The 25,838-nt window shown below is 39.2% G+C and overlaps 1 protein-coding gene across 2 annotated transcripts in view; it reads right to left on the bottom strand.

The window, feature by feature from the left end:
• Nucleotides 1-25,838, bottom strand: part of LOC142580357 (uncharacterized) — a 205,679-nt gene that overhangs the window by 19,164 nt on the left and 160,677 nt on the right. The window contains exons 29-46 of one of the 2 annotated variants that reach the window (XM_075691144.1): nucleotides 22,161-22,240; nucleotides 20,815-20,948; nucleotides 18,803-19,006; nucleotides 17,911-17,984; nucleotides 17,531-17,632; nucleotides 14,995-15,165; nucleotides 12,462-12,602; nucleotides 12,135-12,216; nucleotides 11,371-11,894; nucleotides 11,120-11,261; nucleotides 10,753-10,884; nucleotides 9,694-9,814; nucleotides 7,720-7,874; nucleotides 3,856-3,969; nucleotides 1,382-1,513; nucleotides 1,058-1,123; nucleotides 886-963; nucleotides 372-526 (exon numbers count right to left, since the gene is read on the bottom strand). In XM_075691144.1, coding sequence (XP_075547259.1) covers nucleotides 372-526; nucleotides 886-963; nucleotides 1,058-1,123; nucleotides 1,382-1,513; nucleotides 3,856-3,969; nucleotides 7,720-7,874; nucleotides 9,694-9,814; nucleotides 10,753-10,884; nucleotides 11,120-11,261; nucleotides 11,371-11,894; nucleotides 12,135-12,216; nucleotides 12,462-12,602; nucleotides 14,995-15,165; nucleotides 17,531-17,632; nucleotides 17,911-17,984; nucleotides 18,803-19,006; nucleotides 20,815-20,948; nucleotides 22,161-22,240 — 2,607 coding nt within the window. The remainder of the gene's footprint in view (nucleotides 1-371; nucleotides 527-885; nucleotides 964-1,057; nucleotides 1,124-1,381; nucleotides 1,514-3,855; nucleotides 3,970-7,719; nucleotides 7,875-9,693; nucleotides 9,815-10,752; nucleotides 10,885-11,119; nucleotides 11,262-11,370; nucleotides 11,895-12,134; nucleotides 12,217-12,461; nucleotides 12,603-14,994; nucleotides 15,166-17,530; nucleotides 17,633-17,910; nucleotides 17,985-18,802; nucleotides 19,007-20,814; nucleotides 20,949-22,160; nucleotides 22,241-25,838) is intronic. The other variant, XM_075691145.1, reaches the window with a different exon arrangement.

The following is a 25,838-nucleotide window of genomic DNA, read 5'->3' as shown; positions in this document are numbered from 1 at the left end:
GAACAGTTCTCGAAATTCAATAGGTTGAGGCTCTTGTTCCTTTAGGATACAACAGAGCCCTCCTTTACTGACAGACAATTGACTAGACCTGAGTGGATGTCATAATACATGAAATCGTGGTGAGTTGATGCAGAAACTTCAAAGCAGCTTGGCCACCCAGTTTCTGTCGTTGTATCTTTTCTGGCTTACCACGCCTGCTCTCACAGTAAGAGTTGCATTTTTGCTATTGCAGAAAGTTAATTTGCTATAGTACAGCTCAACTTAATATTATTCACCTTTAGTGTCCTTTTAAGTAAAACTAATCAGGACCCCCTCCTTTGTTTTTTGTTTGCTTGATATTGGCTTTATCAAGTAATTGAGACTTCACTTACTTAAATGGTGTTGGCTTGCGGTTCATGGCAGTGTCCGGATCTATCAAAAATTGTGACTGTCTCACACTGAAACTGTGTCCATTTCTTTCCACAGAAACAAGAGGAAATCCCATTTGCTTGGTCCAGCTTTCCATGATACTAGTTATGCTCAAGCCCTAAATAACAAGTGAGCCATAAGTAAATGAAAACAAAATTAAAACGTGACAATATGAACTACTCTTTGAAATGAAAGCGAAGTCTTTAGGTCTTGTTCAATCATTGAATCCATTGTCATCACACAAAGAGTTAAAGGAAAATTTGCAAAGCAATGCCATCACTTGTAAAACATGCACATTATGAAACAAGCAATGATTTAATGCAATTTCCTGCTCCTTGTTTTTTTTTCAACAAATAAATGTGATCTTCCTTGTTCTTTTTTGCGCCACCTGTGATACTTGACTACTCTTATACAAGAAGCAAAATTTATTATTGTTTGCACTAATGATGTACATATATAGTAAACATAATCACTTACAATGGATGATGATGCCTCAAGTTCATCCCAGAGATCAAATGTGATAGTATTTGCAAACTTGTGCTTCTTCAGATATTTCTGGAGACAGAAGGCAAAAAAATTAGCTTACTGTTCAGCATGACATACAGGTAGGTACAGAGGAGCCTAGAAGCAGAGGAAGGTTGCAACTTACAGCAATGCCATACCGAAAGTCATCTTTTGACATGAAGTCTTCTAACATGCGAAGGACTGATGAGCCCTGTAATGTACAATTTGATTATTATAAACATTGCCTTCGCAGTGCAGCACTTGGACTTTCTTTCGTGCACTCGGCATGCATAATAGAATGTAGACAGGAAAAATAACATTCCAAATTTGTTTAAAACTTTCCATGTTCTTAATTGCTTAGAATGTGTCTCCCATAACCAGTGCTATAGATTTTACTTGCTTAAGCTTTTATAATTAATATTAGAACAAATATTTTGCTGAATATAATTGTAATAATGAATTGTCTCACCTTCGCATACGATATCACATCAAAGAGTGATGATATTTCGCTTGGGTTATTAACATGTTGTATAATTGGGTGGGAAGATATCACAGAATCTGCTTCAAGAACACCAGCTAAAACATTTGTAAACAAAGCATCCTGGAATGAAGCAAAACAGTAAGGACAAACAAGATATTTAGACGTGAACAAGTAATAAAATAAACGAAAATGCTATTTTGCACTTTCATGTTTGCCAAAAGAAGTGTGGCATTGCATGTATGTGAAAATATTGAGGACAATTAAGTATATCATCATTCTCGCTATCCAGGCCCAAACACAAGATTTTGGCCCAAAGCATGATTTGCAAGTCGCTATACAATGAAGTTACATGGGACTCAGAAGTCTTCATGCTTAGTCACTGATTTGTTGCCACTGCACTTCAGTTTACTTTGATGGTACGTACAATAAAAAAATGGGTAACACAAAAACAAAAATTGCACCGTTATTTGTTTGCATGGTAATTTTGTTTAGAGTGCAGATAAAGAAAATAAAGCCGAAAAAGAAAAAAGCCTGCCTCCTGCTCCAAACATTAGGCATGTGTTATGTTTTGTGTATGGTTTGATAGTTGGCCCTATTGGATGTACGATATGGGGAGCATGTGGTACGACGATGGCACTGCCACGCAGGGACCGAAGATTACTATCATGAATGTTGTTGCAGCGTAAGTAGAGCGAAACACTGCGCTGGCTTATGTTGTAGCTTTGTAATGTCATGTATGAAATTTTGTGTTGTTGGTTGCCCAAAGAAGTATTTTAATGAGCACTTGTCCTACGTATCCTCCTTTGTGAATGTGTCTTCTCTCTGCGCTACCTTCAGTTCCAAGTAAGTATTTTAACAGTCCATCAGGAATAACATGTTTTCATTTCTCCACGCAGCTGTGCCTCCACGGTGAGCTGCTTTGGTAAACTGGCAGTCTTCCCTGTGTGTACTACAGTAGTACATGTTTTCTGACATCATAGAGCCTGCATATGCACACTTATAATGTCATCAAAACTTGTCTCAATGCATTTAGGATAATTTGCGTCCTGTTCATTTTTTTCGACTGTGCTACTACCTTCTGGCTCTCTGCATAACTGATTCTTTGCTCGACCTTCACCATGCTTACTTCAGCACATGCTGTTTACGTTCATAGTGCTTGCTAGTTTCTAACAGCTCAAAGTATCACCATGAAACGTTGAGGAGTTAGGGAACGCCTGTGGTGCATAACCAGTGGGGGATTGGCTATGAATTGGGAGGTTAAGAGAAACGAACAAGACAAGGTGAACTAACAATTTCGAAGTTGTCACAGATAAATATTCTAGGGTGCAGGAAAAAATAAAAATATAAGCAATATCAATTAAAAATGCTAAATAAAGAAAAAGAGAAATAAGAAAAATCAAACTATCGAGGTACTTGCCTGATGTACTCTATGAATGAAAAAAAGTTTGAGCAGCATTTCGAGTTGGGCTTGGTGGTTGTTCATCGTTACAGGGGAACAGCACAAGAACAGGATGAAGATGAAGCGAGGCACAAATACACACAGAGAGTTGTGTTTTCCTTCTTTGTGCCTCACTTTGTATTTGCCATATTCCTGTGTTGTTCTACTGCAACAATGAAAAAGAAAGCTATCCTGACTGGGTTAATGTAAGGGTTGAATGCAACGCAGGAAATTTAGAGAATCTGTATGCATTTCTTTCACATTCCTACGTTTTCAAGTGTAACCAGGCGGTGTGATTTAAATTCTGACTTGAACTGGCATTTCTGTGCTTGCCCACAAGTTAATGTGTGCAGCATAAACGTTCATAGGAGTGGCAGAACTGTGTATTAGGCACAACAACTGTGGACTAGTTTATGCGTGCACATGTATATGGAAATCGGTTGAGTTTATGAGTTCATGTATCCAAACAGCATCTAGAAACCAACACTCTTCGGAGTCCACCTTGAAGTAGATGGAAAGGGGTGCTTAAAAATCAGTATCGTTACAGTGTGCACTTCTAGGTCGACATTTGTGTGCTGCAGGCACTTTCCCTTCAGAATGCTCGACTGACAGCACTTGCATTCCTCTTGCACATTGAAAACTTGCCCAATTTATCGGAGTTTTAGCACTTTATGTCAACATTTGAGCTCCTGGAGAACTCTCTGATGAACACATGCTGAAATCTGGATTTTTTGACGACACTGAATGCGTATTCATGCAGGTGAACACATAGCAATGTAGTGTCAGGCTGGCTGGGAACGGCTGCATAATAAATAATGCCAGTACATTGATGGTGGCACTGTTGCCGTGGTCCTATGCCTGCTTTAGGTGTCACACACTTCCTATAGGAAAATGTACAGAATGTTGCTGCAAAGAATGTGATAACATTATCTCAGAATGCTTCACAGCTACTGTGCTAGTGTATATTGATTCAGAATTTAGTGTTCAGTGCATGCTTATAAATGTTAATAAAAGACCAACTCACAGGTTCCCACTCAGGACTAGCATAAGCCATGCCTTTGTATTGGATGTAGCTGGCAAAGCCTTCATTGAGCCAAAGGTCATCCCACCATTCCATTGTAACCAGATTTCCAAACCACTACAAGTTTGAATAAGAATATGTGATATACAACCCACATTCAGGGCATTAAAAGTTGCAGATAATAGTGATGGCCCTGCCAATAAATACCACAATGCTCTACCGAATGACACAATATTAACCATACATCTTATCTGAAAATACATAAATTTCGCTTCTGTTAACCTGACATTAGTGCATTCAACCATGCTGCGAAGTCCCAATAGGAGCACAGAATATTATTTGGTGGAAAAACTTTATTATTTTAACATCAATGTAATAAAAATTGAACAAGACTAACTAAAGATAATCACTGATGGGCACATTATGTGTGCCCGCAATCAAGCTAATAGTACTAACATTGATGTTTTCAATACTGGAGAGCATGCATGCCAAATGCAAGGTGTATGAAGATGTAAAAGAACAACACAAGTAAAGTATGGTAACTCAAGATGACATCACTAGGGGGTAGGGTGATTCTTGATAACATATGCATGGAGGCACAGGAAACTCTAAATTATGACGAGGAACAGCATGATAAAAAGAAATATGGGCTTTGAAAAGCTTATACGGCAAACTATTATTTCAGATTTCCCTTACATATTTCATTGATTCTAGTCGTTGACAGCTTCTGTACCATTATGGCACACTAAGCTGCACTCGGGCAGGAATTGTCTCCCATGTACAAGAAAATTCAGACAACACTTAGCAATATATGTTGGCGCTCATAGATTGTCTGCCCAGTGCCAAGTTTCAAGTGCAAATACTAAAGCTATTATCACAAGATATCCCAGCAGTATGAAAGTTTATCTTATTTCCTTGCAATGTTAGATTAATGGAAGTCGAATGTACTGAGGATCAGAGACATTCAATGTAGTATAATATACTACATGATAATATAGATATACTGCTCATTCAGGTTTTTTTCTTTCACTGTACAGTGTTATAGGAACCTTGTGCAAACAACATATGAAGTATGTTCAAAGTGGCAAATTTATGGAACTGCTTCAGAGGAGAAATAGCTTGACCCTGTCTTTACCCAATGTCTTCACCCTACTTTTATTAACATGCAGAGTTAAAGTGTGCAATTTACTTTGCTGCAATGTTTAGTTCAACTAGTCAAAGGCACCTCTAAAGTAGTGTGTCCTTGTCTTTGCGTGCCAAATTTCCAATAATTTCATTCAAAGTAAGCAATATAAATAAATAAATATATTGATATTTACATTGCACCCTATTTTTAAATGTAAAAAGCAAAGATATTTTTAATACTGTACTAATCTTACATTCCTTTTTTTTCACAGCATAACCTCTTAGTTTAGCTAAATCGGACTGCAGAGTATACACTCTAGCTTAACTTAGACCTCACACTGGCAATCTTGATTTGATTTGACTACTAAGAGCAAATCAACATTGCTGAAAACATTTATCAAGGAATAAGCAAGAAGCACTTTTGCTTTCAGTAATCTATGTCATGCAAAAATGCATCTTTGCATGGAGAAAGAATGCTGGCCATGAAAGTGCCATTTCTTTATGAAACCGACATTAAAGAAATGCTGGCAGGCACAGAGGCAATAACTTCTTGCGTTTAGATTACTATAAATACATTTTCTCAAAAAAAGCAAAGTGTAATAGGCACACATGATAGCAAAATTGTATACTTTTTATTGAAATATCATTTTATTTGAATGCTTTTGTTATCTAGGCGCAGAGTACTTTTGTCAACATCCCACTTACACAGTAATTCAATGTCTCACCCTCACAATACTTTTGTCAACATCTTACTTGTTACCTCGCAAATGACACTGCTGTACTAATAAGGATCTGCAGTATATGTATTGCAGTGGCTATAAGTAGCACTGCGACTAATTAATAAGGACAGTGGAAGCCACATTTCGCATAGAAAGACAGATGAGGAGCCATTTTTAAATATAATGCGAAGTAATCTATTTTAATGATAATAAATGCTTTCGTCAAATGTTGTTCAAACAGTTATGTTGAGTGAAAATTCTTGTAAAAACGATGGAACAATTTGAAAGCCATGATTTCAATCCAAGTTTTTCATAATTTTTCTTTTGCTACAGGGCAGCAGTGAATGGCCTGATAATTAATTGTGTTTACAGTTTTCACTTACTAGCCCTTGACACATAAAGTACACCCTTCTTATAATGAGATTGCTTTATTCAAATTACCGCTTAATTCAGTGTTTGCGGTTTTCATTGCAGTGAACATTTGGGGCCAAGTTATCCAAAAAGGAGTGTCATCAAACTTCGCTTAGTAATTTATGGTGTAAGTGGTGGTTTGCTTTTATTATTATCAATTTGCACAGACAAAGAGTGTTGTGGAGGTCATTCCACCAAAAGGCAACAGCTCCTCGGGACTATGACTGTATTGTGCGATAACGAAAAAGTGAGGCAGCTGCTCATACGTACCAATAGAATTTACCGTTATCACTAATAATTTTTATGCATATACTGCACTCAGTGCTTTATATTCCTTGGCAGGAATAAAATAATGCCAGAATGTGAAAACAAAGACGACCAAATTTATAGCTGTAATGAGCTGTACGAGCATGTGCATCTGAATGTTGAAAGTTAGGCTAGTTGGTTGCCGGCATTATGCAACATGGTTAGGAAGATAAAGATATAAACATAATTAAGCTGCAAAGACTAGTGCTGGAAACATGGCTGCACAAGAAACATGGAAGCACAAACTGCACAGGACCAATGCCTGACCTGTGCAGCTAGTGTTTATGTCTTTGTCTTAGTGTTGTAACTATGTTTCATGTGCATCGGGTTGTCAGCAAAAACCTCGTGGAAGATTTCAAGTCATATGTGCTTGCCAAGGTGGACGTTGAATGAAGAAACTCTTAACTTTGTGTTGGGTGGCAAAGAAGACGTTACCAATGAAGAACCTCCCAAAATACCCTCGGCATTGCAGACACGAACCATTCCCCATTTGCTTCGAAACAAAGTAAAGTGCAGTGGCAGTGAGGAGAGCTTTATCCAGTGCACAGAACCAACCGCCAGATGCTACTTGCACCTTTCTTTGCTCCAGTATGATATGCTGCCATGTTGCAACTGTCAAGTGTTTTGTAACGGCACTGCCTTGCAGTGGCACTGATAAATATAAGGACAACCACATGAGCATGAGCAAAGGAACATCTGAGAACACTGCCAAGCACAGCTGCATGCTGGGGTTGCTCTGCCACCACGTCTCCTCAGAACAAAACGTGGCTGCAGTCACCTAGTCAGTAACTTCCTCAGTTTTAATATACAATTTACAAGCTTCCACATTGTTGCACTGCATTTACTCCATTATGGCTATTTTAAGGCACCTTAGCTTTTTCCAAAATCCCTCTTACAACAAGGTTCCCTTTTCTGCCTCAAGGCCTTTGCTATAATGAGGGTTTACTGCATGTGTATTTGTATTTTCACAATATAAAAGTGACACGTGTGCAAAAGAAACAAAACCAGGAAGCTGTGGGTAGGCTTTCTTCACTCTAGCATGCAGAGTAAAAGAATCAGGTGCTATATGTCATCAACACTGCCTGGGGTTGACACATGCATTTATGTATTTGCTTTAAGGATCGGTGAGCTGTGCAAAATTTTGAAAAATTGCAAAAATTACTGAACTTGCCTGTGTGCTTTGTTTTGTACAAGCAAAAGTAAAAAAAGAAAGAAATAGCCTTGATTTTAATGCAAGGAATACTTTTGCATGAAGACAACAAATTACACGAAACATTTTGAAATTTAGTCACTGGGAAAAGCTTACCATGTGGGCGATTTCATGTGCAATGATACGACATATTGTCATTAGGTCAGAGGTCGATGATGTTGCCGGGTCATAGAGAAGCCGAGCCTCTCGAAATGTGATTAATCCCCAGTTTTCCATTGCTCCAGATGAAAAGTCGGGAATGGCAATTAAATCTGTTAAAGGATAGAACATGAGACATATTTCACAATGGCAAATATAAAATGCTGAATGCAGCTAACACTAAAGATACCTGAAGCCCCCAATTAGGATTTGCTTATATCACAAGTCTCTTTTTGGTTTGGTTTATTTATTTTCTTGGCCAATGAACTTTAACAGTGATGCCTTCCATTCTGTTATGTCCAGGGAGAGCTTCTGTACATATTGTGTGGGGGCAGAGAATTATGGCAATATAACTGAAACAGCTAAAATTTGGCAGACAACTGCTGCAATGTAATGAGCAAGCACCTGTTATAGATTAAGGGGCCTTGCAACATCTTTTATAGAAGGTGCAAAATGTGCCCAGTATTGAAGGGCATAGCCTCCCGAATCTGCCCCACAAAATGCCCATTTTATTAATGGAGGTATTGGCAATCAAGTGCTGCTGTTTTGTGCTCTCGTAGCTTTCCCCTCCTTTTTATCATTGCTATTGCTCGTACAGCTGTGAGCTGTGGCCACACAGGGGAACAGTGCCCACCGTGTTCCACCTGTTACAGTTCCAAACTTTTGTATTCACACGATCTCAAAATTATTTGAAGCGGCCCTCCCTCGTGCTGCCTATTTCTGATGAGTGCAATGGTATAATTTACAGCCACCAGACAGCAGCACAGCCCTACCAGAGATGAAACTTTTCCGCTTTCACTTTTGCCAAAGACAGTGCTTAGTTGTGCCATTTAAACAAACCTGACGAGTAGCCATCACATTTACACTTGTGTATGAGTAAGTTAAGAAAGTGGTGCAGATATTAAAAAGTTGCAGGAAAGGCTGAAAGCATTTGTAACAAAATTATGGGCAGGCTCTCTAGCTACATATAGGAATAACATTGATCAATTCAATTCAAACTACTTTTAGTCATTTTCCACATTATTTCTTGACATTTAAAGCAGCACAAAGTTCTAAAGTAAACCATTACTATAGTTTTTTTTTCCTGTGTGTCTAAGGTTTAAGACGTTTGTTCTAACGCAGAAGATTCATTCGATGTTCATGATTACGTTGCGCTGAGTTTTACACTGCCGAAAAGATGATGAACAAGGGAAGAAGGACGTGGACGGACGAAGCTCAAGCTACCAAGTCTTTATTTTTGTTATAGAACACATTAATATACAAAGTTTCTGCGCATACAAAGAGCTGGTAGTTCGCACTTCGTCTGTCCGCATCCTTCTTCTTGTCTTCGTCATGTTTTTGCCAGTGTAAAACTCGGCCCAATGTAATCATGAGCGTGCACCAACTAGCCTCTTTCATCGCTTTACTCATTCACTGGCTTCAACGACACAAAGCAAGGCAGCTTGAGTTGCAAGCAATATTGATGTATCTTTCTATGAAGTTTTTAAGCGTTCAATGGCAGTAATTTTGTTCCTTTAGGCACATTGGTGTACTACTTGGATAGTGAGCAATTTTTAGCACACGCCAACTGGTTGTAGTGCTTAGTTCAGTTCTGACCGAACAAGCACTCATCTTGCAATAATATAGTATCAGCTTTGAGCAAGCGTCTAGCTTAGCACTTTACAGTATGATCAGACAGAACTGAAGTCCTCTTTTAGGCAAGCAAGCTATACATAACGTTCATTTTCTTTCTTGGATGTCTTCTTTGAAGAGCTTTACACTAAAGGATGCAAGCGGCTTGAGTACCCAGGAATCAAAAGTAGATTCAAATTGAGTTTCTCAGCTACCCAGTGGCTTGCGTCTGCAAGCAGTGTGCGTTTTTTTTGTCTCAGTGTGTTATATACGCGCTAAAACGAGATAAGTAGCTACTTGTATATCAGCTAGTAAACTCACCTAGTTTGGGCAATGGATACTTTATTCCAAAATACTCCTCGAAGTAGGTTAAAATTTTCAGTGCAGCTCGAAGTGCGTAATGAGCTTTATCAATTTCTTCTTCTCTGGCATAAACTTTCACCTGTTAAAAAAGTACATTTTTGATTTCCTACATTATGGAACACTATTACATTGCACATAGAGTCTTTGTAAAAAGTATGTAGACTACCGCAACAGCCCCTGACCACCAGACTGACTCAGTCTGTTTAAGACAGTTCCTATGATATGTCATGTTTCATTGCCACGGGAAACGAAGAGAACTCTCGTACTAATTATCTAGAGTCTGGAGTGTCAGGAGCGCCATGGGAATCATACCACACAGTGGAAAGACATATATTGGGAAAGCACAGAGTAGGTTGTGTACTTTTGACAAAGGCTGTACATCTGTACCACCACAAATATAATGCAGAAAAGAGAGGTTGAGAGAATCTAGACAAACGAGCAAGAAAACAAGCATGTGCAAACATTATTATAAATTAATCTGACAATGTATAAAGTGGCAGTAGCTGCAGAATGAAAATGCGTTGTTTTAGCTCGACAGCGTATCGAGCATGATGCTCGATACGCTGCAGTGTTGTGCTGCCACTACGGACCAACTGCAAATGTGCTGGGGTGTGGGTGGAGCCTGTCCAGGAGCACTTTGCAGTAGCAGATCACTCAATGTATTGTTTAGCACTGCGCTTTGTTCTGAAAGGACACCGACACGCTACAGGATGTTATAGTGACATGCAAATGTGGATTGCAGTATTGCGGGCAGCGCATAGGGTCATAGAACCTAATGCCGCCCTTTCCTTGTTGCACCAGGCATTGATAATTAAAATAATTTTCTCTCTCTCTGCTGCACTGAGTTTCGCTATCCAGCGCAAATCACATTATATTTGAAGCATGGTGCTAAAGTACGAGGTGCTTTCTCAGGTCAGTGAATGTGAAGAAAAAGTGTTACTATGCTTGTGCAAATAGAGTATTTGCTACATACAAATTCATTTTAAAGCCCACAATGAAGAACACTATGTTTCTTACCTCTATGCCATTCGAGCTGTTTCCAGAAATGTTATGAAAATCACAAACAATCAATGCAACTAAATAAGTTGTCATTTTTACAGTCTTTTGAAACTGTGTGACTTGCAGGCCTGTTGTTGTTATCTCTTTGCCCTGCGTGAAAAAAAGAAAGAAGCTGAAGGTTGCTGGTTAGTGCATATTGATGGTGCATAAATGAGCTGAAATACTGAAACAATATTATAAGTAGTGTTGTCATGTTAGTACACCATTTCACTCCTGTGGTTCATTAGGGTTTAATGTGAAAATTTTACCTATACTTGATTATTTTGGTATTGAGTTCCATTGCACATACAACAACATTCTTGTTATATTGCAGTTCCCTTCTTACCATGACAGGCATATTGGAGAGAGCAATGTATTCAGGATCGTGGATTATCTTGATGCTAAATGTTGCTTTAAATCTTGGTTCATCAAAGCAAGGAAATGCCTTCCTAGCATCTGTGGGTTCAAATTGTGTGGTTGCAAGGTACCTGCAATAAAAATGCGCTTATGTACTACAGACCATCTATGACTCTCACAGCAGCAGCAAGTACAATTACAACAAAGTTCAAAAAGGCCACGCTGGCTTTGCTGGTTAACCTTGTTTCATTGGCTCCAACAGGGTAGCTGCTCAGGTAGAATCCCCGCAGGTCTCTGGACAGAACGCCTTTGAACTCGTAATGTAAGCTGTAAGTTCCAACATCAGCAATATTTCCCAACTGCATCACATAAAGCTCATTGGGTTCATGAACAAACGTGCCAGACAGAGGAACCATCATCTTTGTTGACTCATCTGTCATGAAAGCAGATGTAATGCTGAGATTCCTGGCATGTACGTGAACACTCTTGATGGGTTTGAGGAGCTCCACTTGGATATCCACTTGGCCCTGAAATGTGTGCAAGTCCAGGAAGGGCTGGATCTGAAGGTCATAGTGGACAGGCATGACATGGGCTGGGAGCCGTAGGTTTTCCCATGGCACATATTGGTATTCTTTCACCCAGGTGAGCACTGCTGTTGCAAAGAAGTTTCGCCAGCGAATATTTGCTCTAACTGTCTCAAGCACTTGGAGGCTAGTTCTCTTTCCTTTCCCCCCTTCAGGATATTCTTCGAAAAATTGCTCCACCTGGAAAAGACATACGACACTATGTCTAAATGTAATCAAAAGGCCGAATGGGAAGACAGCTTCTACTTGACATGGCATCATTATGGAGGCCGAGCTTCACTATAGCCAGCACCAGCAAGCCTATATTGAGCAAAAATGTCCCTCTGTCACACATTAGTAGCTGAGCTTCTCAGGCTTAATTTTATCATACAATATGGAAAAATTATAAAACATTTTTGTTGGTCTGTTTTTCAAACGTACCTTCTGAAGCTGTTCCTGTGTTGTGAAATGTTTACACACAGAAAACACTACTGCTCCCAGCTGTCTTTCATCAGAGGAGTACCTGAAAAGCAAAAATGCAACAAGTACCTCTTAATATTTCTATTCAATGAACTTGAAAACAAGGACACCAGCCAAAAATTCACAATAAAGGTTGTTAGCCCTGCTGCTATTACTCCTTCATATCTGCTACCCAAAGGATGTGCGTTTGTATGAAGTGCAATAATGTTCATATTATAAAATGAAACAAGCTAAGTTTGCTAAAAATAAAAAAGCAGCTTTCAGCAGTTTGTAAACAAGGCATTTTACCTTGATGCAAGGAGCTCCCAATTATTCCTTATAAAATCCCAAGCTAAGGAGAGGCCAAAGTCTCTGGTCGCAAGGTGCTCCACGAGGACAGTAAAGTCTGCTCTCTTGATGACAGAGTCATCTAGGGACAATGTCAGCAGCCTAGAATGATGGAGAAAGTAAAGCATGAGGTAATTTGATTTTTGCTGTTCTAAGTGGCTAGAAAGTCTGGTGTCCTAATAAATTGAACTGACACAAAAAGCATACTCTCATACACACGAAGCCTCTTAATGCTTGGTGTTGGTCATAATTATGCTGGCTGCTGATGTTTAGGAAGTTTGAGGAGGCATCAAAACATGAAAAGTGCCATGACAGCTATGGATTTCAGAGTATGCTTCTTTGGCTTAAGCTGCTAGAAATTATGAACAGTAGAGATATCCGGTGATATAGAAATAATGATTGAGCACAGTGAATCCAGCTAAACTACAAAAAGCAAATGTTAACAAATATGTGAACTGCTTTACTGCTCACTATCATATGTTTCAAGCAGCTACAATCAACACAAATAACCTCTACATATTTTTTCACGCTTTTCTCATGGTGTAAAACATAACTGATCATGGTACATCAACAAGTTAAATACAAATGTGAATGTGAGGAAGGAATAACAACTTTTGGGCCCTCTATTACCTTTCCAAAGCAAAGTGAGTGAATTGCTGTATGTATTACTGTAACTACTATTGCAACACTTTTGTATGAGCAAGATAGAAGTTCACTGAAAGATAGAGATTTGAAGCGATCAGCAGTGATCAAATAAAGGAAGCCTCAGCATGGAACCAACATTTCAACAAGGAGACTTGTTAAACAAGGAGTCCCTTGTTAAAATGTGGCTCCAGGCTGAGACTTGTCTTGTTCAGCCACAATTGATCACTACATTTTATGACATTTCTATGTACTACCAGTGCTGATACATGAAGTCATGCAAAAATTGCACATTTTTGTCTGTGTGAAGCTGATTTGTTGTATTTCAGGCAACTACATCAGTGAAGGTAGCAAACACTAGTGCTCCTGAATGCCCAAATGGCACCATTGTGTGCTTAATTTTTGTACTTGTACAGAAGCATTGTAGAGGGGACTGTTTTACGCTTCATTACACTTGATTCCTACATATATGTATTCGCGTAAGTTCAGTTTGAGCCTACCAACAAGCTTGATGCAACATGTTTGGACTGTACTACACATGCACACAATTCAATGCCTATTGATGTGAAGAGGTCACTGGCATTATCTAGTGGTCTAAGCCCCAGTTTTCACAGAAAATAGTTTCAGGTCCTACTAGTACTTACAGAAGGTTTATTTATGTAATAGTAGTGCAATGTCATCTGTCACATGATACGCTGTTACATTTCTCATATGACAGTATTTATGTAACACTTGCCTTTCTATATGCAGTCATAACACATTCTACATATTCAATTTTGATACTCTATGGTAGTTAGTCACACCAGAAACTGTATTCAGAAACTGCTTGTATCATGAGACCGCTCTGAACAGTGCTCACAGTATGCAAAATATAGAAGTACATATACTCGAACCTCGTTATAACAAAATTGAAGGGGGTGCCATAAATACTTCTTTATATCCATTACTTCATTATATCTATTATTGGTATTTACTACCATATAAGCCCAATGGTGTGCACAATTGAAAACATGGAAATAAAAAGACAGCTTTGCGGTTCGTGGAACAGCTACATGGCTACGCATTAGATGAAATTTGAATAAAACAAAATTTTCGCCATGCGCTACACGCAACATTTTAGTACCCGATATTCGCTTTCACTTTCCACTTGGCTCGTCGCAGCCGAGCAGCACATGACACGCAACACAGCGCTCTGCTGTGTGATAAAAAAAAGCCAGTGAACTTCAGTATGTGGCTGTTTGGGTTTGTTGGTGCAACATATTAGTAAACTGCAGCACATATATACACAAGGACAGAAGAAACGAGACAAAAGACGAGCGCTACAAATGAATGCACTAATATTTCGCACCGCTGCCCGTAGCCGCGCAGCCAGACATACGCAAAAGAGAGACGTCAGTGGAGAAGTGCGATAGTGAGCTGCTGCTTGTGTGCAGCTACGCGCGGCAGTGAGAAAGGGCAGTGTTGCTCAAAGACATATTTGATGCAGGGATGCGGGAGTTTTAACTGCCGTGGCGAACGAAGGCCGAACCCTGCAGAAAGCGACATGCTCGGCGCACAGCAGTCGGGTATATATCGGTTTTGGGGACAAATCTAGTTCGTTATATCCACTGGCAGGATAATTTCACTTTGTCCATACAAGGTTTTATACACATGGCTCTCTATGGCGATTTCAAGGGGAATTTAATTCACTTCGTTATATCCATTATTTCGTTATATCCCCTTTTGTTATAACAAGGTTCGAGTGTAATATGTGCACTAACGACATTCATGTGAGCATTCATGCTTAGAATATGCTTATTATTTAGCAAATGTGCTGGCTAGAAAGTTCTACCCAAAAATCGAAAATAAATACCTTTCTATGACAGTTTTATTATCAATGCTTGCTAGTCCTTTTATGAGACTTTTCCTTTCTGCTGGCAGCACTTCATTTTGGTATCTTAAGTACATGGCTTCCCATACTGTTTCATTTCCACTTGCAGTCATTCCCCAGATATACACAAGCTCCCGAAGGTTTGGTGGGATCCTAGAAAAAGGCAGCAGCAAGAAAAGTTGTACAGACACCATTCCCTCATGTAGTATATTTAAAAGCTATCGACCTGTGAATTCAGCTGTGAAGTTCACCATATCTCAAACACTTGTGTACATAGAGAGAGAGAAGTTTAGTGATATGCAAGGCAGAAAAGTCGGCCTGAGGTACATTCCTCTAGCCAGCTACTCTGCACTGAGGGAAGGGGAAGAGGGAGAAAAGAGAGGAGCATGATGGGTGATGATGATGACACCCTTGTATATACACATTTTATAAACTTTGTTTAGGCAAAGGAATGCTAAGATTTAACACTTTCTACTGTCAGTTTAAAAAGGGCCTAAACCGCTCGCATTACAAAAATATGCTCTTTACAGGTAATTTAGCACACTTTTTAACTGAACATTTTCCAACAAGAACTTTTGGAACAGACAAGTAGTTGTGGAGTTACTGCATTTTGAAGCGATTTAGCAAGTGCACTCACTGCTGCAACGTATACCCTTATCCAGTGTACTGTGCCTTTTTTCTGTCTATTTTATTATTTTGTCACATGCCACACATATTTGCCGCTTCCAGTGACAAGTTTCGACTACTGTTCTATAAAGTTTCCTTCTACAGAGAAAACACTTCAAATAGTCACCAAGCTAAAGGCATTGAGCTGAAATTTTGTGCAACATTACATGCTTCCATGGAGATGTACATGCATGCATGGTCATCACATGCACCTGCTGTGCTGTGGCTGAATTTAATCTCTATCTGGAAGACATTGGTGAGAAAGCACATTTCTTCTGGGGCAGTACAAATTCTTGCATGGAGGGACCATCTGCTAGAATTGCACCTTAGTTTTCCATGCAGGACAGCCAACGCCACTGCAATGAAGGAGCTTTCATTTATTTATTCAACCAATACATTGCGATGATCAACAAATTTGCATGTAGAGGATTTTACTGTAGTGAAAATGCACTTGACATAACTTCGCTCAGTTAAGAAGATAGGCACTTGAGCTTTTAAAGCAAACACTTTCAGTTACTGTGTGGGCTTTGCACTATATGCAGCATTGCAATGTTTGGTAGACATCATTACAGCTACCATACTCTACGCACCACATTCATTCATTTAAAATGTTCACACCTAGTCAAGGTCCCTTTACTTTAATGCAAGTTTAGTGTGTTATTTAGACATACTACTTTACATGGATGACCAAATTACATATAATAACCTTTAACCATTATAATCACGGTAATGAAATAACTCCAACGCAAATATTCTTGAAGTAGTAGTAAACCATGCATCGCATTGCGTCATCCTAAAGCACTCGTGAAGATGCTTCAATATGGGCTTGTTCGCTGTAATTTGCTTGGACTCTTCACGGTGCTAGTTTGTACGAGGGCCGTTGCAACAGTAAGTTTTGTCATTTTTTTAAGAGAAGATGGTACACCAGGTGAAACGAACACTCACCATAAGAATCCATGCCCGTTTCTGGTTTAACGATAGAGGGAGCATCAGCGAAGGAGGAATGACACATGCGCAGAGCGTTGAAGAAGAGAGAGTAGCAGCAGATCGGTGTGCCCGAGGTTATTCGAGTACAAATCATGATGGCAGACAGATGTGTGCTGACAACGTGATCGCCAATGGAAGTGTGTGCTGTTATTTGGTATGAATGGGCATGTGGGACTAGTGTGTCCGTCATCCATGAACGCCTACAGATTGTGTATGGTAAAGAGGTCATGTCAGGCATTGTATCGCAGGGCACTGAGTTTTACCAGATGGGTTTCTTCAAACTGATTGTACGCTACGACAAATGTCTCAATATCGGTGTTGACTATGTCGAAAAATAGGGCAAGGTGTGTAGTTCATGATGCCATGGTGTATTTCTTTTGCAATGAAGTTTCCGTGTGAAAATAAATGACGAAACTTACTTTTGGAATGACCTTCATACATAGAGCAAAAACAAAAGATGCTAGCAAAAAGATATTGAAACATGACAACGGTTCACAGGAAGATCGAGACTTGAAATTATAAACAGTGATCTGACAAAGACAAGTTTCCCTTGCCCAAATGTTGGTTCCAGTGACATCTTTTGTTCAACCACTGTTGACCATAGCAAACAAGGTAAACATGTGGCTTTGATGAACGCGGGAACTGAATCTAACATTTACTCAGCAATGCTCTTCCACAAGAGATAGTGCAGTGCATGCACAAGCAAACATATACTGCTGTCTTTTGTGGAAACCTGTTCTTGAATAAACTTTAGTTGTGAACCCAGTGTTCATACTGAGATCTTCTTTGCCTAGCGAATGTGTGCTTTTGCTGGTTGCTTCTCTGTCACTGGGTTAAAAACAAAGTACATGGCACTTGTACGTACGTAGCACCTGCAAACCAGGCCTCCAACAGCTCTCCAGCATTTCTGAGGCAAACCCTGTCCCCACTGAAGCAGGATAAGTGCAGAACCACTTCCCGTGCTCGTCTAAATTGCAAGAAAGAGAAAAAACAATAAAAATCAAAACAATTATTTAGCAAAATTCAACTAAGCCATTTGGTCACCTAGTATTCTGCCTACAATAAAAAAAATTGGAACACTATGAGAATCCTTCAGGTTACAGCATGTGATGGTGTTAAGTATCATATATTGCCTGCGAGGAAATCATAATTGTCAAAATTATAAAACTGAAAATTGGTTGACATGTGAATACACAAAAAATATGCCAACACAAATAAAAAAGAGAACAAGTTCTTGGAACTTACTTTGTCAAGTGATCGCCCCTGTCCTTCCACATGAGCTCTTCAAAAGCTTCTTCCATTATGTATTTAACATACTCCTGTTAGGGATTTAAGCAGATCACGATGGTGTTTCAAGCAAAGCACTTGTATCACATAAAAATAGATTGATGTGTGTCACAGATGTGTTTTCATGTTCAATGGTGTATGACAGTGGTGTTAAACTTGCAGAGTTCTATTAGTGGTGAAAAAAAGATCATCGCTGCTGCACCACACAAATAATTCATCATAGAGGTCATTTAATGGCAGTATATTGATGTTGGTAGCAAATGCAATTTTAACAAACATGGACATGCCCGCAAGTTTGGTGACAATAACATTTGGTGACCACCGAGACAGGCTATGTGAGATATCAGCCTTACAGTCAAGCAACATTAAGCATGTGTGCTCCATATATGCATACACATGCCAGCATAAACACAAAAAATATTTATTTACCTTTTTTCCTTGATTTTGGTGCAAGTGATTAACTAATTTAATATGATGTAGTTCCCCAAAACAAAGAGAGTTGAATGATGATAATGCAACCCCTCTCCCCATTTATGTAAGGGCTCATATTTTACAATGGCCAAGCAAGGTCCTAGAAAACACATCAATCTAGACGATACAGCATGAAATGTCAGAGCCTTCATACGCTCTGCAGCATATGTAGTTGGGGTTGTAGGGCTGCATGTGATCTGCCTTTTACAATGATCTGTGATAACTGCCAAAAGCCAAAGACTGCCAGACAGCATGGAAGTGAGGCTGCAGAAGGCTTCACAAATGTACTGAGGGCAAATTTCACAAAGAAATTATGAGAAAAAAAGCATGCCTGGCTGCACCTGCTTCTGTAAATTTCAGCGAATGGTATAGTACTCACCAGAAAAAGGACCTTCTCTGGATGCCCTCTGAGACACATAGCAATGTGCTGGAAGACCCTGGATGCCACCATAAGAGGTATGAAATGTCGCTCACGCCGGAGGTACTTGGTGAGATCCATCGCAGCAGAATAAGGCACCATGCCAGCTCGTGCCAGCAGGAATGTTTCCAGAAGGAGCTCCGCCCGGTCGGAAGCAGACAACTGCTACAAGAGTAAACACGGAGCCAATCAACAGTTTCGCAGCAATACTATAATTGAAGAACTACTTCCAGTTTCACTATAAAAGCTAGTAGGTCACATTCTTACTCTAACTTGTTTTATTTTGATGTGCCAATAATGTTAAATGTGAGAGGCACACAGAAATGTAAGCATTTTAGTCTATGGGATGATTGCCTTTTGTAGACATTTTGGCCAGATTATGCAGTGGCAGTGGTATAGCAGCTGTGCCAACCCTGGGACCCCTGGAGTTCTCTTTCCCTGGGATTACTATATTGCAGAGTAAAATAAGTGAATTCTTGGTATTTTGACGTGTGGCATAATTTTGCATTTGGCTTGTAAAATTAGCAGATAACGCACATTATATAAACGAAATTGCTTATAGCTTAATGAGTCAATTTCAGCTCCTGCAACATAAATTGGATATCTACACTGGGCAAATATACTACCAAAAATTGAGAAACATTTAGGACTGGTGACCCAAGCGTCTAGAGGACCCAACACAAGAAGCAGGCTACACGCGCGCATGTGCAGAACCCAAGGAAGCTTTTGGGTTGGCAGTGATGCAAGATCCAAGAAATGAAAAATAGCATGGATATTCAAGCTGCTTTGGTTTTTGTTCTTACATAGAACAAAAACTGGTGCTGTAGCCAAGGGAGAGGCCTGTGTTAACAATCTCTGTGCTCACACTGGCATGTCCACTTACACCATGCACGTAGCCAAGTGTTTGATAGACTGCAAAGCTGGCAACATGCAGTTTACTGTAGAACTTTCACTCCCCCCATTTATGAAATCGACAAACATGGCATATCAGCGTGCATCATTCGCATGGTTGGTTTAATATGGCTTGGCTTCTAATCACAAAAACAACTGATAAAATGTTAAAGGTTCTTAGAAATGCTATTAACGTTCACATTTCATTTTTGTCGTTCTTGAATAAAATGTACATTTTTTTCAGTCCCTATAAGCTTTCCGTGATTTTATCTTCACAGAGTTTCTTGTTTACACCACGATGTGGCTCACCAAACACACTACCTAACGCTACTTGTGCTCACCCCAATTTTACAACTCTCTTTATTCCATACAATAACCATAACAGCCAATCAAATGCAGCTTAAGAACCCAAAGTTTAAGGTCTCTAATACTGAAACTCTCTATTTATTGCCAAGAATATATATCCAGCTTTACATTTGTTTCTCAATGATTCACATGCATCTCTCATCAAAGTTCCTTTCTTCCTTTTCATTACACTCTGGATTTTGGTTTATTCCTATTTTTAGTTTTTTAGCATAAAGGAACCCAAAAGAAACATTAGGACTCTCAAGCATTTGTTGAGTAGGAAATGTTTGCTTATTAGTTGAGAGAGACAATTCCAACCTATTCATATAACATATTGAGCCGAAGGTGCAGCACTTTTGATGCCAGAGATTTTATGAAGAGGTCACATATTTCAGCCCTTTGTGCGCAGAGAAAACCTAGAAAGTTACCAGCTCAAGTCTCCATTTACTTTAAAATGTAGTATAATTCCTTTTTAATAATAAACAATTTACTAGACTTTGCCAGATGCTGCTAAAATATGATATTGCAGAGAGATTGCGCACAAAATTTTAGGTGATGTGCCCATGTTTCTTATGTCATTTATGGTATGCAAAGCTTGTACTTAGTAAGGAAAGCCTATCTAAGTGCGGAAACATTATCTACCGTACTAATGCAGCTTTACTTATTATTTCTCGTTCAGCATCCCTTTAAATGATGCTGACTGTTCTGAAACGAAAGGAATGATGCAAGGCACTCACTGTTTGATTCTCCAGTAGAAGCTGAGAGAATGTCTTTAGTTCACTGTCATCATATTTCACGAGATAGTATCCTTTGAATTCACTATTAAACTTTACCCACGAGCTGTCTTTATTGATGGGTAGGCTAATGATTTCTGCAAAGAGAGATAAGGACAGAGTTAAAACGTGAAATTTTATTGCATGTATGTACTAGTTGGACATACTACAGTTGTGCTTTCAAATGTATCATGTTGGTAATTTCCCTGAGCTTACACACAAGAAAGACATCATTTTTTGCTAGTGAGGAGGCTTATTAAACATTCTTGTACTGGAAGTCTTTCCACTTTTCAGCCTAAAGTGCCGCTCACCATGTTTGGCGATTGCAAGCCGACAAACGTGGTGCGTAAAAAATGTGGTGCCGATCATGTCTGCAAAGTTATTATGCCAATGCACGCCGAGTAAACAGCTGAAAATAAAACAAAAGTCCATGTGCCCTTGTTCTTAAAGGAGCCTCTTTAGCCGCAAACAGAGATGATCTCAAAAGAGCAGCACCTGCATTGCACAAATAACCAGTAGCAGTGTAAGCAACTCTGGGATTTTTGCAAAATACAGAATGTGCAGGAACTACTCTATACACACCGAAAAAAAATTGAGGTGGGGTTGTGATGCAAATGTCACATGAGCTCTTAGCTCTGGTATGGGAGAAGACAGGTGAGGAATGCCGCTTGCGGGTGCTGGTCCAAGCTATGTGAGAGAGTGCCTGCTCAGGGGAAGATAGCTCACCTCTTCATACCATGGCCTCAAAACATTTAACTTTCTTTTATTTCTGATACTACTAAACCTTTTATAAATATTCTTGCAGTAGAACACTCCCTGGACAATGCTTTACAAACTCCAGTGTATAGCATAACCAAAATTTCTAAAAGCTCTTAACAGTATCTTCAGGCAACAAACCACCACTAGTCATAAAAAAACATAATGCTAAAGCTGCAGGCATTCTTAAACTGCTCATCTCTGACAGAGGCTTTAGAGCAACCCTATTGCAGAAGTTTATTAAACATATAATGCACGCACATGCATTAGATATTTGTGGTACGCATAATATTTGTGTGCCAAAAATGCATTAGGTAGCCTGAAATGTGAAGCTTCTCAACAAAATTGAGTGAGTGGAAGACTACTGGAATTTCTCTCGAGTGAAAGGAAGAAAGTTGGGAGGTAATCTCTGATTAGATAATTGTAGCCGTTGGACATATATGTCCTTGTTTTTATACATATATTGTATCTTGTTCTTTCATGGACTAAAAGAACACATCAATTGTACAATGGGATTTAAAAAGGGAGCAAGAAAACTGCATAAAAAAACCTGCCTGGTTTCTTAGTCTTCAGCCAGTAAAGTCCTTCATTTCCTTCAGAAGTCTTATAGCTCAAAGGAATTTCCCATGTATACCTGGATATTGAATGGACAGCACAACTTAAGTGTAAAATTACATGGCAGTTACACACCTAAACACACCCACCCACACCCACATGCATGCATGGATACACATGCACACACACACACGCGCACACACACACACACACAAACACACACACAAACACACACACACACACACACACACACACACACACACACACACACACACACACACACACACACACACACACACACACACACACACACACACACACACACACACACACACACACACACACACACACACACACACACACACACACACAATGCTTATAAAAGGCTCTTTTCCCACACCCCTATAGGCCTTGTGCCATCATAATAAATAAAACATTGATTTAATCAATCAAAGCAAATGTATCAATAAGTTTTATGAAAAAGCCATACCAACTATGCAAATGCTGCTTACACAGGCACTTCATGCAATTTATTAGACAATTTCTGCAAACAAGTAGTGTCTGCATATAAATAATTTACAAAAGTTTATTAATGTACCTTTCTTAATTTCAAGGTTACAGTATAGAGTAAAATCTCAGAAAACGAATATAGCTTAAACGGAATTGCCACCTAAATGAAACAATGGTGTCTAAATTGATAGGTTTCACAGTTGGATAACGAAAAACAGTTTTTGGTAATCATAACTAAAATGTTTGTGACTATATATGGAACCACAGAAGCAGCTCCATGAATTTTTTAAGAAAGGGGCAGGATCTGAAATATATTTCTGTAACGAATGTCTTCTATCCAGAAAGCTATATTTAAAAAGTGGCGGAAAAGAGTCAAGCAGGCACGATTTTGAAATACTTTTAATGCATATAGCGTGTACAGAACTGGAGAGCTTTACTGCACGGCCACTTGCCTGGACCTTAAACGACCAAGATAATTACAACCAAAATTTTGGACTTACGGTGCACTTTTCTATAATTTTGACTCCCCTTGCACAAACATGCATTATTCGAACAGTGACTGGAGCAGTAAGAGCTATGTTTTTGTTTTGATACATCGCCGGCACTACTTTGTAACTGAAACTGGCAAATCTAGTTAATCCAGTAGACATCGATCGCTTCCAAACCACGGGACAAAGTGGCCGCTAGATTCACTTCTTTATGCGTAACATATCTAACAGTGTTAGGAGGGAGTATGACATACAGTGCTGCACCTCTGCACATATTTCTCAGTGAACAGAACTTCTGGTAATCTGAACATATTTTCCCAATCCCTTGAGATCTTGTTTAACGAGATTCTACTGTACGTATGTCTACAGCGTGTCCCTGCTAACTTTAGCCAGAGTTAAAAAATACGTGAATTCCATGTAGCCGGAAAGAACCAAGGTAAAATTGTTTGCCTTCGTTTGGAGACACTCGAATTATTTTTTTATTCCGCCGAATTAAATAATTATTATATTTAGATGAAAATAGTCAATGAGAAAATTGTAGAGTGCCATGAAAGACAGCTGATACAGCTTTCTGTTGCTAAATACGTGCTATATAAAAGTGTTTTCTCCAAGCATAAAAGAAGCCCGTGAATACACGAAAAGCTGCTGTGCGACTGGCAGCTTGACGCACATTGTGTGTATTTGCAGGTTTCATTCACACTCGGAAAAACACCTAGTGGTTTTCTGACCTAACTTTTTCGAAGTTATACTGCATGCACTTTTATAATGATGCTAAGCTGAAGCTTAAGTGGTGCCTGCAAGACTATCACATCAGTGGCATAAAAAAAGCGTCTATGAGTGCCTCGTAAAGACAAACAGCTGCATTCACTTTTCAGATCAAATTCAACGTAAGATAAGTTGGCCCTTACCCACTGTACTTTTTGTCTGCTAAACGATCGCTCATTTTGTAGCCCTCTTGCGTAATGAAATCAGGCACATTACACTCCACCACGCATGGGGGAAACAAGGAGGTCAGTATTCTTGTGTTTACCAGCTGAGAACAGGCAAAGAGCTGTTATCACCTGCACCCCCTTTCTAGAATGGCTTGCTGTATGTAATAAACTGTGCCATAGGAGTTGTGTCTTTGTGCCGATACTCTTACCCCTCAATGCGAAATTAGCATACCGAGTGTTAAATTTGATGATGAAGATTGTGGAACACAAGTGCTGCAGAAGAATCAAACGAAACAGCAGCTGCCTTAAAGTATGACTGTCTGAAAGGTTTTGTTTTAATAAACATTCACATGAAGAAAACAGTCAGGAAAAGCTTCAATTTTGGCACCCACTAGTGGCAAGTTGTCTTTTGATCGACTTTCACTTCCCAAATTTCCTTATTATTTCAACATATCAATATCAAATAACTTCCCCTATGCTTTCTCTGGCTTCATAGTCTGTTTTCTTCCTATAGTTGTAAGTAACAAAAAATATAGCCCCTCGAATTCTATGATCTTTCTGGCTTATATAAACACATAGTACTATCTTGACATGCATCTTGAAAATAGGAAATGGTAAATAAGAATTTTTTTAATCTTGTACTTACTGGCTCTGCTTGTTTGCTTTAGTTCTGCCTGCCAAATTGCATATATCACCTGTGCAAGCCGTATTTGTGTAGCTAGCCTAGAAATTTATGAAAATTACTGAGACTATAACTATGAACGTGCTATATATATTATACCAGGATTTTTTAGTGGTAAGAGATCTTTTCTTGAAAATGATTTAACCACTGCGAGGATGTTTCCTCCACTACTTTTCGTCCCTTCAGTTCAGTGGGCTAGACTAGATTGGCAAGTAGCCATTGCAGTTCATTAATTAAATGAAATTGATTAGTTAATGAACTTAGTGGTTTTAAGGAGCATGTAGCAATGGCAGTATTGCAGTACCACAGGATACTAGAGCTATTTACGCAATTTTAATAGCGCCATCCATTTAGACGTTTGTCCACAATAATTAACCTTTTTCTCATCCATTTCTAAAGCTGGACACACAATTAGCACTAGACACGCTCCCCACATGATACTTGACACTCTCGTGACTCAAAGCAGCTTACTGCAAAGGCCTACCAAGGCATTCAATCTATCATCACATGCTTTTACTGCAAGTGATGGTCCATAACTGATAGATGAATTTTGCGAGATAAAAGGCGCACACAAACAGTATAGCCATTGGCATTAATCATAGCATGGGCAGCACTCCTGGCACTCTTTGAATGCCATATATCAGAATAGCAGTAGAAAAAGGTAAATATATGTCGATATCTCGCCAATGAATAAAATTATTTAAAATTGCATCAATTGCTTCAGTATCCCGTGGCACCCCATGCAATGCTGCCATTGCACCATGAGCTTAAAGAGTTAATTAACCAATTTCCATGAATTAATGAATGGACTTTGGTGGCTACAAGTTCATCTGTTGCATGCCACACTGAAGGGACAAGTAGTAAAAAAATCCCCATTGCAGCAGTTACTTTTTTCTCTTAAAAAATCCGTTTCTGCTAAATAAATTGCCTGGTACAGCACACACACAAATACAGTGTTTCAGCGAACACTTTCAAATTTTTGTAAAACTTGCCTGTGGCAGATTGCACAGCTTTAGTCCATGAGCTGGTCTACTCAAAGAGGCGGACATTACTTCCACAAAAAAT

The sequence above is a fragment of the Dermacentor variabilis genome, chromosome 1 (genome assembly GCF_050947875.1).
Source record: "Dermacentor variabilis isolate Ectoservices chromosome 1, ASM5094787v1, whole genome shotgun sequence".
Lineage (NCBI taxonomy): Eukaryota > Metazoa > Arthropoda > Arachnida > Ixodida > Ixodidae > Dermacentor > Dermacentor variabilis.
This window is presented reverse-complemented; position numbering and strand designations above follow the sequence as displayed.